Here is a 14,711-nt window from a genome sequence, read left to right as displayed (position 1 = left end):
GAAGTAAATGTGGGTGGTACTGCTGAGATCTGCTGTGTGTGGGGTTAGCATGAGCGCTGATACGAGAAGCTGCAGCAGCAAAAATGTCATTGTTTGACTAGTTTTATTTGCATGTGCTCTTACTAAATGCTACTAAACTGATCATAATGGGCCATATTATTTTTAGAGTTAGTCTTCATTTAATCTTCAGATTACAGCCACAATTGTAACTGCTTGTAATACAACAGCAATGTATGCAGTACAGATGTATTTTACAAAATGTTTTATTACTTGCGTTACTTCCACCTCTCCTCTCTGTATAAAATGAAAGAACATGGAAAAGGGGGTCATTGTTGTCCCGCCTTTAAGTCAGCGCCTCTGCTGCTTCTGGAACATTGGCATGCTGTCTAAAATCACACACTGGGGCAGCATCAGGCAGGCATAATGTGGTTCATTGTAAAAAAGCAAATGACGGGTCTACTTTGTGGCAGAATTACAGGATCTCTGTTTAAAAAGGACTAATGACACTAATGACACTGTTAATGTGTTCGGTGTCTGAGCTTGTTTTAGCTGCCTCATACTCTGCAAAGTGTTGACAGTCCCTTATTGCTGTATCACTCTGATCACACTGAAACTTGGAAACCTGCAGGCTTTCGGCTTAGAGTTTATTCTGGGAAAATATCAGTCGTTCCCAAAATCTGTGGTAAAAACTTTTCATATCTTTGGTCCCTGCTTCACAGAAGCACATAGACACTCACGTAAGCAAACAGAGATGCAGTGTTGTGGTTGTTTGAATGTGAAACACACTAAAGGGGAGTGGGTGTTTATTTGCCAACAGCTGGCTCAGCAAGTAAGCCTCATCCTGAGGTTCAACCCAAAACACCTGTGAACTTTACTTCTACACCCTGACCTTAAACAACTGGACATGCTATTCAAAAAAAAAAAAACACTTGAAATAGCTCATCGTTAACACGCATGCACAGTATGGTGGCGAAGTATCCAGTGAACCTCAAAGTGTCAAAAATATATTAGCAGTTGCTTTGTTATAGTGAGAGACTCCAGTGTTTCAATCACTTTCCATCTAAGCTCAATATACACTGAGCTCGTCTGTTTTTTGTCTTAATTGGTTTTAATTTTAACGGCCTCACATGTCCCGTCAGCAAATGTTAAATCTGTCCTCCTTCCCCACACACTGGCCTACTAACCCCGCTATCAGCCATAGCTCATGTGACCCACTTCTTGCAACTGGCTGTCCCGTGCGCTTCAGCACATAAACAACACACACACCACCTGAGAGGCTGCACGTGAGAAGACTGGTGATCCTTGCTCATAGTTGTTATAGATTGATGTATGCGATTTGCCATATTTATGCTACCCTTGCTAAAATTTCTGGGATTGTGTGAATTGGTCAGCTGCAAATGAGAAGAGGTGGTGCGTGCGGTGGTGATGAGGCCTGAAGTTGCTTTACAGGAAGGCATTGCTTCGGTGAGGAAATGATGAAGGGAGCAAGGGTGGAGTGATAGTGTCGTATTTCTCTTTCACCCTTTCTTTCACTTCACCTCTCTCAGAACAAAGGCATAAGAGGAAACACCCAGGGTGCAGGCTGAGGCTGGAACCAGCTAGATCAGACCGGTAGCTGTTAGAGAGAAGGGGGAGGTGAAGGAGAAGGGAGAAAGAGGAGGAGGAGGAGGAGGAAGACAGGGTGGGGGTTGGGGGGTGAGATGAAGTGGAGCAGAGGATGGAGATGGAGCTGCAAGTAGAGGGAAACAGACGGGACAAGGGAGGCAGGAGGAGGGGAGGTTAAGTGTTTCGGACACGGGTCTAGATGGATGGTCTGGGAGGGAGACAGCTAAGGCCCCATTCCCTCAGTGATGTAATGCATCACGCAGATGCTATTTTTAGTCACACTGGTACACTTAGCTACGATAGCGTCAGCACACAGGGCTATCGATCAGCTGCAGGATGAGAGCTGCAACCAGAAGCAGCACAAAGTAGCTGCAACAAAACATCATGTTTCCAGTGTGCTGTTTGTTTCTAGCTGCATTGTTCTCATCTCCTTTCTTAGGCCTTTCAAGTAAACAGTATGTATGTAGCTATTCTACGTAACCAGATTGTTTCACTCAAGCTTCTTGTCCCCTTCTGTCCTCTGGAGGTTTCATCTTGATGAGGCAATTCAGCGTCAATACCAGTTTGCTTTCAGCTTCTTTATATTTTCCACGGCTGACTTCAGGTTAGGAAACAAGCATTTTGTTTCTTTAAGCCCTGCTTGGCATATCCAAGTGAGGTTAAATCTTGTCTTAAGATAAGTAAAATCACTCTCCAGGCTGCACAAGATCTGGAGCAAAAACAACAACAACAGTGAAGTGACAATCTCCTGGGTCCTTCAGGGCCACAAATCAAAGGCGAGCTTTCTGATTGGACAGACAGACAGATAGATAGATTGATAGATAGATAGATGACTTTATTCATCCTCGGGGGGAGATTAGGTTGTCATAGCAGTTCGGTATACTTGAATACAGTAAAACACACAATGACACGAAATACTGGGTATAAAAATAGAATAAAATACACTAAAGGGCACTTGTGTGAAAATAAATAATAGTAAAACAGTAATAGAATATACATTTTTTTCAGAGTGCAAAAGGTGAGCGGTAGATTTAGTCCAGGTGTGTAATCGTGGCTCTGACAGAGGTAGATGAGTTAAGTATCCAGGTACTTAGCGTAGGAGATGGACTGTAAATTTAGGCTTAAGGTCCTAGGCCTGCTGATAAGGCCACAGAAAAGTCTACAGAAGACGAGCCACTTTGTTTTCTACTTTTTATATTTTTTCTTATTAGCCTTTCAGGGCCTCTGTCTTCTACAGTAATATCTCCTTTTCTGTTATATGTCCTACTCCCTCTCTTACTCTCTGTCTTATTCTGATAATGTCCTCGGCATTGTGGGTAAAATCACAGATGTGTGACCTCTTGAGATGCAATTCTTGTACAATGAGGTAATAAATTAGCAGCATTCAGAAATTTTGTGTGAGAGTTTCGGTGGGTTCTGTTTTACCACAACACACACGCATATACACACACACACACACAAAACACACACTGAATTGACATGACTTGTATTTAGAGTCTCGCAGCACCTCCCAGTCTCTGCTTGTAATAAGTCTGTAGCCTGAGGGTCTAGACAGAGCGACTCTTGCTGTCTTACACAAAAGAGGTGGAGGCCCGGGGACAAAGGACAGAGCAGTGGATGGGACTTTGATAAACTCCACATCCGCACCTGTCACCTCCCTGCCCCGCTGACCCACCCCAGTGATAGGTCATCATTACTACAGTGCTGACATGTACATGTGCTCTTGTTACAGTGAACTGAACACCGGCCACGGATGTAACCGCTGGCCTCCATACCTACTTAGCTAATCTCACCTCATAGTCCTCCACCAAGGCCACATCCATATCATCCCCAGGCCTGTAGCATAGCTTCTTGCTGAGTTTCTTCAATGTGTTGTTATGAGGCTCTAAAGATAAATTCATATACCGGAGTTTGATTTGCCCATGGATGTATCTCCATCTCCACAAGTGATGTGGTAAGAGGCCATTGCGTAATTGTCACAGTTAATTAGTTCATGCAGTTTGCATGTCAGTGCTGATATTATGTTGACAGTTGCCTGAAGGACCAGTCTGGTGTGTCATCAAACCTGATTGACTCCAGTTTGCCCTCATCCAGCTTCTTCATCTTTTGTTTAACTCTAAAGTTAGTGCTGTGTGCCTTGTGACATTTAACAGTTAGATAATATTTGTCCCGAGTGTAATTAGCTCTAGGCAGGGTGGATAACTCCCTTATCTCAGCCACACCCTATTTCTCACACTAGTTTCAGAAACAAGATCCACTTTGTGTGGGCAACAGAAGAGCTGCAAGTGAATGAATTGATTAGTTACTTGAAAGAAAATTAATTTCCAACCATTTTGGTTATTGTTTAAGTCATTATTCTTGCAAGAATGTCAAACATTTGTGGGTTTCAACTTTTTAATTGCGAGGATTTGCTGTGTTTGTTTTTTTTTGACTGCTTATTGGACAAAAGAAGCAATTTTGGGTCACTTTGGACTCTGGGAAACTGCAATGAACATTTTTTTTTTTGCAATTGTTTGACATTTTATTAAGTAAATGATCAGTAGACCTGACATGAAAATATCTGACAGATTAATTGATCATGAAGCAGCGCTGACAGGTTCCAGTTGATTACAGGCTCAGATTTCAGGAAAATTGGGATTGTTTCCTCCCCCAAAATCTGGTTTAGGGCCTTATTTGCCACTGAAGTTGATTCCTCATAAGCAACTGCCACACTGCTTCAACTGCATCTCTGTGGAGTTTATAACCCCCCCTCCCCCAGCCCTCCTCACCTGTTTACTCACCCAGACTGGTTCACCATACCTGCTTACTTGGTTCCTGTCATTCTTTCTGTCAGGTTTGAACTTGGTAGTTCCTAGTCCACCTTCATGTGAGACATGAACACAAAAACACACGTTAGACCACCTGTGAGTCCATTCACACCACTGCACACACACACACACACACACACTTTTAAGCCCTTTGTCCCATTTTCCCTACTAGGCTGTTTCTCTCTACCTCTTATGTCATCATTTCAGCACAGGCCAGTAGTTTCAGTGGTTCAATAGTTATCCCTGAGGCTGTTAGGATTTGTCACGAAAGGCTGTAGTAAGTTTGTGTGGGTGCAGTGCGAGTGTCCACAGCTGCGCCACTAAGACTAAATCTAATTTAAATCAACCTAAATAATCATAAAAGGGGATAAACTGAGTCAAAATGACAGTTCCTGTTACTAGCCCCTAACACACTCGCTGATAATTCATCCCACTTCAATGCTGTGTGTGTGCTTGGTGGACACAGCTAGAAAAATACCTAAAGTGTGCTGTCACTCCACTGCGTTTGATGTCACAGAATTACAGCCTTTTGTGTTAAACAAACATGTGTGTATGCACTGCTTGTTTGCTTATGATTATATGTCTGACATTCTGCAGTTTATTTAGCATTTCTCGCCTGGTGGTTTCCCCTTTATTTGGCTCTGGAGAGGACAGATGATCTCACATACTGTGCCTTTGGCCAAATGATAATAACTCTCTGCCAAAAACACACAACCCCGCCACATAAGCTTTGTTCCCATAAGCTACCTGAACAGTCACAAATCCAGGCTGTCCGGGCACGAGTTTCTTTCCTGTGCCGTTCCTCCCACTCACAGCCTGCAGGGCACGAAGCATGGACGGGAAACTGACTCATAATTCTCAGTCCCTGACTTTTCCCCTTAGTCAACAAGAAGATGAAGACAGGGTTAGTTAAAGCTGGAAAATCCAGGAATGGTTATTTAGGGTTTTCCTGATGGTTTTTCAAATAGGACAGAGGAAAAAGGAAAAGAAAACTTCAAAGAGGGAGAGAAACAGACAGAAATTACACTTCGGAAGAAAACGTCTAAAAAAGACGTTTGAGGACAGGTTACATTGACATCATCCCACTCAGACATGCAAAATTAACAGTGTCATCTCACTTAATATCTGTCTTTATCCAGAGTAACCGCAACACAAAACAAGGCAAACAAATATAAGCTGTGTGTCACGTCTCACCAGGCCTATTTACCTGGTTACCATAGAGACTGTCTTGCCAAGCAAATTAGCCAAAACTGCAGGGTGGCACCAACAGTACACATTAGCTTGTTATGTATATATAAAGAGCTCATCTGTCTGTCATCTGGTCTGTCTTCAGAACAATTTGCTTGGCTTTGTTAAGTCAAATTAAATAACAGAGATACACTTTGTAAACAAAAGTATTCCAACAGGGCCCCTTTTCTATTCCAGCATGACTGTGCTCCAGTGCACAAAGCAAAGCTCCATAAAGACATGGTTGGATGAGTTTGGTGTGGAAGAACTTGACTGGTCTGCAAGGAGCCCTGACCTTGACCCCATCCAACACCTTTGAGATGAACTGGAACGGAGATTGTGAGCCAGACTTTTAGGACCAACATCAGTGTCTGAACTCACAAATGCTGTACTACATGAATGGACAGAAATTCCCATAAAAACACTTCAAAAATCTTGTGAAGAGTGGGAGCTGTTGTAGCTGCAAAGGAGAGACCAACTCCATATTAATATCTGGGTATTTAGAATGCAGTGTAATAGTCAGGTGTCCCGATACTTTTGTCTATATAGTGTAATCACTCTATGTGTCGGGCAAAAGAGACTAAAAGCTGTCATGCTATGTTAAGATGCTGTTTCAGAATCAAAACAAAATAAAGGCGGCACAAAGCAGAAACCTTCCTGTTTTTAGCTGCGGCTGTGTCTGCTGCTGTTTGACCACCGAGTGAGATGAATATAATGTAAGTAACATCTGACACCAAGTCATTGTTCGCCCCACACCAGCTTGGTTCCTTCGCTCCTTCATTCGCCCGTTTCCTGTTCTGTGGCACTGGCAGTGGGCCAGCTGGATGGCGGGCTGCAGGTTATGTAACAATTGCCCGGCTGCCTTGGCACCGCACTCTGTCAGTGCCAAAGGTTAATGAAGCTCTATGGATAGCAGAACAGCAGTATTTTCTGCTGCCCTCATGAGTTTTCCACACAATCCTGCCTCCAAGGTTACAAATTGAATTTTGGCCCTGATGCATTCCCGCCTCTTCTCCGTTCCCCTCCTGCTATCTCTCTCGCTCATCTTCTCTCTCTCTCTCACACACACACACACACACACACACACACACTTACCACATGCTGTTCTCTGCAGCGATTCTGCAATGCCCTTTATTCCGTTCTTTAGACAAGTGTTACACCCACACATTTGTACAAATCTTTGCGTGTGTAGGACGATGCGAAAGCAGCATATTTGTCAGCATTGTTTATGTTGGTGATGTTTTTATTTTTGCTCCCGCCTGCATAGCTTGCTGCTGCATGGTGATGTAACAGGTCTGCAGGATAGGATGCCTCTCTGCGGAGGTGGGGGGTCGGGGGTGGGGTATCTGAATCCTGCTGCCTCCTTTAAATATGTATAGACTTGGACTGTATTGAACTTACGACAGAGCCAGGAAGCTGTACAAAATGTCAGCGTATGTGTTTTTGTGTACACACAGTATTTGTCATTAAAACGTGCTTACTGGGCAGCTCATTTGCGCACAGTGGTAACAAATCCTAAATGTCTCTCTCTCTCTCTCTCTCTCTCTCTCTCTCTCCCTCTCTCTCTCTCTCTATCTCTCTCTACAGATCTGCTTCCTGGTGTCAGCTTTCCGTGGCCGAATGTTTTCAGAGGACAGCTGTGCTGCTCTGGCGCTCTTCTCTCACTATTTCCACCTCAGTCAGTTCTTTTGGATGCTCATACAGGTAACAGCAGCTTAAGCAGTCGACTAGAAAACTTTGGCTCCCTATGGCATTATTATTATTATTACATTTATGATTTTGCCTCTTTTTCTGTGTCTGGTCTGCAAGGCCTCAACAATGATGTGTATTCATGAGGCCTTCTATTGGGGGGGGGGGCTAGTATTGAGCTGTAACACAGGAGCAACACAGCTATACTGTACAGCAGATGAAATGTCCTAATGTACTGTAATGTACTTTACACTTAACTAGGATTTAGTAGTTTCTTGCAGTTAATCTGGACATGATTTTTTTATGACATCAAATATGATTATGTCTTATTGTTACTCCTTCTCCTGTTCATTTTCCTCATGACTTGTTGTTCCCGTTCATTCTTTGGTCCCGTACGGGAAGCATGTGTTTTTCACTTAACAGCTGGTGAAAATTCTTGCCTCTGCCATGAGGACTTAGGCAGGTTTTGATTAGAGGGTGAGATGAAAGTACCAGAATGCTGCCTGACATGATCCTTGACCCTAGACTGGTACCACTTAGTAATACTTCACCCCAGCAACTCCCCTAACTCCCTCTGTCTTGACCATCTGCCCTCGACTTTTTTTTTTTTGTTTGACAGAGAACAAAGCCTGGCAGGCAAAGTTCCAATTTGCAGCTTAGTACGTGCACATGAAGGCGATATTAAGGCTTGATTTATACTGGCAGAGCTTGACTGACATCAGAACTACACCACTGATCTTTTCATTACAGCTTAAAGATCAAAATGCCATAGTTACTATAGTTACTTTATCTGTATCTTTTAACTTTTATAAAATTATGAAAAAAAAATACAACAGATCTACACCACATATTTTAGCTGCCAGTGTGAATCTCACCTAAGCCAGTTTTAATCCTTCAGCGAGACTATAGACGACTTGTGACCTGCTGATACAGCTCAGGAATGTCCTCATATATACCTCAAATACCTCAGCTGATCCCCATCCTCCAAATCTTGCCCTGTAGTGCAGTGGGTCTTTTCAAATCAAGGATCCCTAAAGTGACAATTAGACCACAGACACATATATTTGTTCCAAGGTCTTTCATCTGATTTTGCTCCTTTTATTCCAATGGCACTTAATGAACAGCCACTAACAATCGCTAACATCGTCTTTCTGTCTGCCTTCAATGGAAAAGGGAACAATCAGCATTCACTGCTGGGTCAGATGAAGTGGTCACAGACGTAAACTGCTCCAGCTCCGATCAGCAGTGATGTAAACATTGACGCCCATGTTAAAAAGCACACTCAAGTTGGTTGGCATGTAAATGGTTACCCATTCATCTCCATTCACACAGCATTTGGACATCACTCAGTCAGCTCTGAATGTGAATTTGTTGCTTTTCTCTTTTCTTTCTCTTTTCTCTTTCTTTTTTCTGTTCTCTGTTTTCTGTCATGTTTGTGACGTCGAAAATAAAAATAAATTGTTCTCCATTTTCTGAGGAAACCCTGGAACCCCCTCACAGACCCCAAACTCCACTTTGAAATCCAATGCTGTTGTGAAACAAGATCATCTAGTGAATTGAAATGAGTCCTTCAGACAGAATATTTTTTATATTTTATTGTTTTCTTTATTTTTTCTGTTGGGGCCATGCATATTTATTTTAGAAAGGACTGCAGACCAACTTAAAATCACTGGGTGGTGGCTAACTGTGTTATGAAAACTGCAATGAAAGCTCTGGCTCAGTTAATATTGTGCGTTTTAAGGTGGGAAACATGATCCATTTACGTCAAAACCTCTTACGACTGTTGTTCTGTGTAAACTATGAATCAGATAACAAGAATGTGTACAAGTCGTTTAGTCTGGGTTAAAATGAGGTCTACCAAACAAACATGGGAAGCAGAACAGTATTCCGACAAGTCCCTGTCCCCAAATGAACTTTCTCATGTCCCCTCTTTTTCCTCTCGTTGTCCCCCTCTTGTGTAACCCGCTTTGTTTCCATCACTCCTGAATCTTTTACAACGTGTGACGTTTGTAAGCGGACATAATCATTGTTTATGCTGTGCATATAATCTGTCCTGGCACATACGTTATTTTTTGTGGAGTATTATGAGATTATCCCTTTGAAAAAGCTAATTGAGAGTGACCAGTTTAGGCTGATACTGGGATCCAGTAGAGCTGTATGTGCTGACTGCATGCAGTTTTTTGACTTTTTTTTATTTCTGAATGTTTACCAGATGACCTCTGAAGATTTCTTAAGGGATAAAGACTCAGGCCAAAGGCTTTAGTGTGGTTTAAGAAGTGTTAGAATTCGGATGATGAGAATTGGCAGTGATGTGACATGGGTTTTGACGTAAAAAGTGGATTTGGGCACATATGGTTTTGGTTAGCATGGTGGTACAGCTGATATGATGTAGTGGAGGAAACATAAACTATGATTCACCCCAAAAGGAGTTCGAGTAGGAGGAAAAAAGTAGCTTGGAACAAAAAAAAACCCCAAAACTTGGTTTTCTGTTTTTCATTCGCTCGATCTCTCACAGAGATGAACTTTTTCTGGAGTCGTCCTTGTTCTTTAACACGCCTGCCAAAAAACTCTCCTCTTCTTTATTGTCAGCAACAATAGTAGCTGACAATGAAAATAATGCTGCCACTCTGGCTTTCATTGATGTGTGACATTAAAACCCTTCTGTCCTCACCGGTGTCTCAATATCGACCCTGGTGATGTCTCACTGCTCATGTTGAGTGGCTTTCAGCTAAGTAGCTGATATGTGTGGGCGCCATCAACCCGTTTCAGACATGGAGAAGACTTCAAATCAATAACTGCAGTGTGTGTGTGTGTGTATGTGTTGGTCAGGGTAGTATGCATTGACGTGGTGCCAGGAAACAACCAATAATTGAATCACTATTCAAGCTAGTTTTTGCCTTGACTGCAAGGCAGCCTCGGTTTAATGAGAAACTTTCAGCCAGGAAATACCTGCTGAAGCCTTCGCACTGGCCTACAGTGTACAGTCTTTCTATGCTGTTTATAAGACATAGATACAACTATATGATTGAATGATTGTGACAGTGGCTGGATAAGTGGCCACCAACGGTCATCAGGCTGATCAGTCATTCAATCAGCCCTGTGGTCAGCTTTTGGGACTTTGTCTCTGAGATTTCTGCAAATGTAATCTGAATCATTTCTACTATACACTTTAGTTCCAGTGAAAGCTATTCAAGACCTGTGGATTATTCACACTAACCAGGACTCTTTTCTTATTGGAAAGGCATTGCTGTTGAATTTTTGAGACCTGTTAATCAACTATATTTTCTCCCATTTTGGCAACAGAAATCTCACATACCTCAGTACCTCGATAAACGGAACTATTTCCATGGGTAGATACCACTTGATGTAAGAAAATATCTTCCAGCAAGATTATCGATCTGTATTCCAGCCATTTAGCCTGGCTGCAAAATCAACAGTCAGTGAGGGATGCAGCCACCACAGACACAACAGCTCAGCTCAAAGTTACCCATAATCCCTTTACTGTTCACAGCCTTGGAGAGGCAGCTGGTCGACATCACGCTGTTGACTGTCCATTGCACAACTGGAGTGTAGTTTTGCACTCTCCATACGTACGTTTGTGTGAGATTTTTCTTGTGCTGAGTGTCAGTGTGGCAGCCTTTGTTGTGTCAGTGGTTATACAATATGGTTATGGTTATGGAGAAGACCGAGGTTATCTGAGGGAGAGGTCAGCATCCCTTAAACTCCCGTCATTGGTTGCATCACACTGCCCTCTGTGCAAATGTCCTGCTGAAGTGTTCGCAAACAGATGGACAGTCTCAACCATCATCAGCTGCTGTAATGGCTGTTAAACTGTTGCATAATGTTTATTACTCTGTACAAAAGAAGGAGCTTTGATTGCTTTGCAGGTAATACCTAAATTATTCCTTTTTAAATAGTTAAAGTTAAACTTTGCTAGCTCTTAACAAGGCTTGATGGAGTAAATTTGTAATTGCAAGTTAGATTGGAAAAGAGAGAGCTACTTTTTGCCTTTCAGTTTGCCATAAAATTAAGCTTTTGCATTTGCTCTTCACCAGCACAGTAATTTAAACTGTCTGAAAGATGTGTGATTGTCTGCTGAGGGCTTCACACAGGGATAAGACATTGTGCCTGTGTTGCAACCAACAGGTGTTCAGATAGGCTGCTTATGTAACAAAGGAGGGCTTAGAGTATCAGATGGATGAGACTATCGAAGCCTGCTAGATTACAAAGCAAACATAGCTATTGTGGGTGTGATAAAAGTGTTGTATGTGTGTGTGTTTTAGTACTTCATTTACGATGAAGACGAAATGTCCTCATAAACAAAGAAATCTTTCTAATAATCAATGTCCAAAACATTTTCTTATATCTTATCTTTTCTTATGACAAATGAAACAGCCCATGGAGGTGTTGGCACATATTTGTTTTTCTGCTCACATTCCTGAGCTGTCTTCTCCAACTGTGTCATCAGGCGGTGAACTTCTGGCAGGTGCTGGTGATGAATGACGAGCACACCGAGCGTCGATACCTGCCCTATTTCCTGCTGGGTTGGGGACTTCCTGCTCTGGTCATCATTGTCCTGGTCATCGTCTTGCTCGGCGGCCTCGGATGGACTATACACAGTGTGTACGGACTGGTGCAAGGAGATGTGTGAGTGTTACAGAGCAAAACACACACATCCAAACACAAGTGGTCTCCAGAGAATGAAGGTGAGGTGGAAAAGGGCTAACGCTATCGTAATCTGTTTTCATAAGAGGCCTCAGGAGTGTTTTTTTAGACCTGTCTGACTTCAGTTTCTTTTTCAGACTTAGGTGAATTCCACTTCAGGCCAGAGTAGAGTAAACAGAAAGCACCTGAGCCAGTAACATCATGTGAGGAGGTAGCTCGCCCAATCAACAGAGTGCCTAAACGCGTCTTCCCACACAGAAACTTGAGTCTTTACCTTAGAGGTGGAGCACAGCAGGGTGTAGACGGAGAGAGGATCTTTAAATAACTCATATACTGTGTGGTTTTCTGTGCATGTGAGCGCATGTGTGCTCATGAGTGAGCTAAAAATAACCAGTTGCCATCTATGTATAGAGCGTCTGAATCCTACAGCAAAACAGATGAGGTCACTTTGTCAAAATCTGCACAGTGGTCTCTAGTCAGGTCTGTCTAATCCATGTGCGTGTGTTCTAATTGCCAAAGTAAACTTTTTGCATTGCACCGATTGCACGCCTCAGTGGTCGCCTTTCGCGTGCGATCAAGCGTGCGTAATGGGGGAAGTCATCTACTGATGAAGTTTGAATCTCTAAATCACATCTAAATTTAGCCAGTGGTCTTAGGTGTGGCTGCTGTGCGTGTTTCCTGTGGGCGGGTGGGTGTCACACAGTGAGCGCATACATGAGAGATACAGAGGAGTATTCAGTTTCCCTGGAAGCGTACCTTCCTCTTGAGGGAATGAGGCAGCCTTTGAATTTCCTCCCTCGCTCTCCTCATGAGCGTAAACAAGTCGTCGTCTTGTTTTCACACAGCTCAAGCTTGTCTCAGTTTCGCCCGGCCTGAATTCAAACAGGTGTCAAGCTCAGCCTTTTTCTTCTACTTTTCTACCAACTAAAGAAACTAAAGAAGTATGGCGAGACGACTGCACAGTTAAACTTTTTGTCATTGTCACTTGTTCTGTCATCACTTTGGTGCAGGAGTGATCATAAAAATGTCACCACAGATGCATCACCTATCGGCTTTTACTAGTGCATTAAATACCATAGTTTGCATTTAAGTGTTAAAACAAAATGGAATTTAGTGATTTATATTTGTGTCTAACTTGATGAACTGTGTTACCCTGAACATGGTTAGTTTGGCTGCTTTATAACCCAGGTTATAAAGTTGCTCAAGTAATTTCCTGCAGAGGCGGATATTTAAACCTCACTGTTGCATGTAGGCCTTTTTTTTTTTTTTATCGGCTCATCCGTGGAAAAGTAAATTTACAACTTCCGTGTCCCACGATTACATTATATAAGTCACAGGCCACCACGGACGCATTTTAAAGGTCGAGTGTGTGTGCTGTTTACGGGCAGAAATGGAATATAATATTCAGACATCTGTTTTGTGTACAATCCCCTTAAACTAAGAATCATGTTTTCATTTCATGTTTTTGCCATGCTTCTACGGTAGCCCAGAACAGACAAACTGAGCACTGTCTCTAGAGATGACCTTTTGCATTTTCAGCAGCAACAGTAGGGGAGGGTGAGACGAGGGGTGTCCAGTTAGTTGCGATCTACACCCTCACCACTAGATGCCACTAAATTTTACACACTGGATTTCTGAGACAGACTAGATTTATTATATTTATTTATAAGGTGTTGCTTAACAAAGACGAAAAGAAAATCCCAGCAGCATCTCTGTGAAAACCCCCCATAAAAGGCACTGCTCACTTTATTTCTCTGATTCCAAGCCATAACAGCCCCCTTGGTAATGTTTTGTTCCTCCACTTCATTTCCCTTTCTTGTGAGACTTCCAGTACAGTAGGATCTCATCCTCTCAAGGCCACAGCAGTACAAATATCCATATTCCAGGGTGTCTAAACTCTCCTAGTTTGGCTGTCACAGGGTGATGTAATGCCTTATTTGGCATACCTCATGCCATGTTATGGCTAGCACAGCTCTGAATATTTCCCTGCGATCAGTCAGGCCTGCGGTGAGGTCCTATCTATATTTTATGCTCCCACCAAACCACAGGCTGTGCTTGTTTCATGGAAAAGACAAACACACATGAGAGTTTTGATAGCTGTTTGGCATTTGTAGTTTATACGAGGAGGTTGATTTTCCCAGAGAAAAATAATTCACTCGGTTTTCATTAACATAGAAGAAAACAAAGCGTCTGGTTGGATAGAAGCTCCTGAAGTTTCCCAGTGAGACAGACAGTGGGAAAATTGAAAAGCAGAATTGCCTGACATATTCTAGACAGAGAAACAACTTGATCGTAATTTTAAAAATTACAAAAAGATTCTCCTTCAGCTGTCAGGCAAAATCAGCACATAACTGCTATGGAATCACATAACTGCTTCGTATTCATTTCCCTTTTAAAGCAGGAGACAATCGTATCGTGTTGTTTGTGCTTTGAAATGTTCTCTCTTTTTATCCTTTAAATAGAAAAGCACTTTTAAGCGTCTTTTGCTTTTATCCTGCTGTAGCTGCAGGGTGACACGGTTATTCAGAAGGTTTAAGCACATACGTGTTTTGCTGCTGAAGACAAAAGCTGCTGTTGAGCAAGAATGCTCTGAGTCTTAGGAAGGCTAAGGGGTTTCCTGTTTGTGAAACTTGAGGAAACAAAGTCTTAACTTGAGTAAATATAGATCAATATGCCAATAGGCATGTAATATGTTTCCATTTTCTACAGCTTACTGTT

General features: G+C 42.4%; 1 protein-coding gene across 1 annotated transcript in view; it reads left to right on the top strand.

Moving 5' to 3' along the window:
• The window catches only part of adgrv1 (adhesion G protein-coupled receptor V1), a 105,316-nt gene that overhangs the window by 71,268 nt on the left and 19,337 nt on the right, over positions 1-14,711 (top strand). Inside the window, exons 89-90 of the mRNA XM_046387083.1 lie at positions 7,227-7,343; positions 11,797-11,975. Of these exons, the coding sequence (XP_046243039.1) occupies positions 7,227-7,343; positions 11,797-11,975 (296 nt within the window). The remainder of the gene's footprint in view (positions 1-7,226; positions 7,344-11,796; positions 11,976-14,711) is intronic.

The sequence above is a fragment of the Scatophagus argus genome, chromosome 4, assembly GCF_020382885.2.
Source record: "Scatophagus argus isolate fScaArg1 chromosome 4, fScaArg1.pri, whole genome shotgun sequence".
In the NCBI taxonomy this organism is placed as follows: Eukaryota; Metazoa; Chordata; class Actinopteri; family Scatophagidae; genus Scatophagus; species Scatophagus argus.
This window is presented reverse-complemented; position numbering and strand designations above follow the sequence as displayed.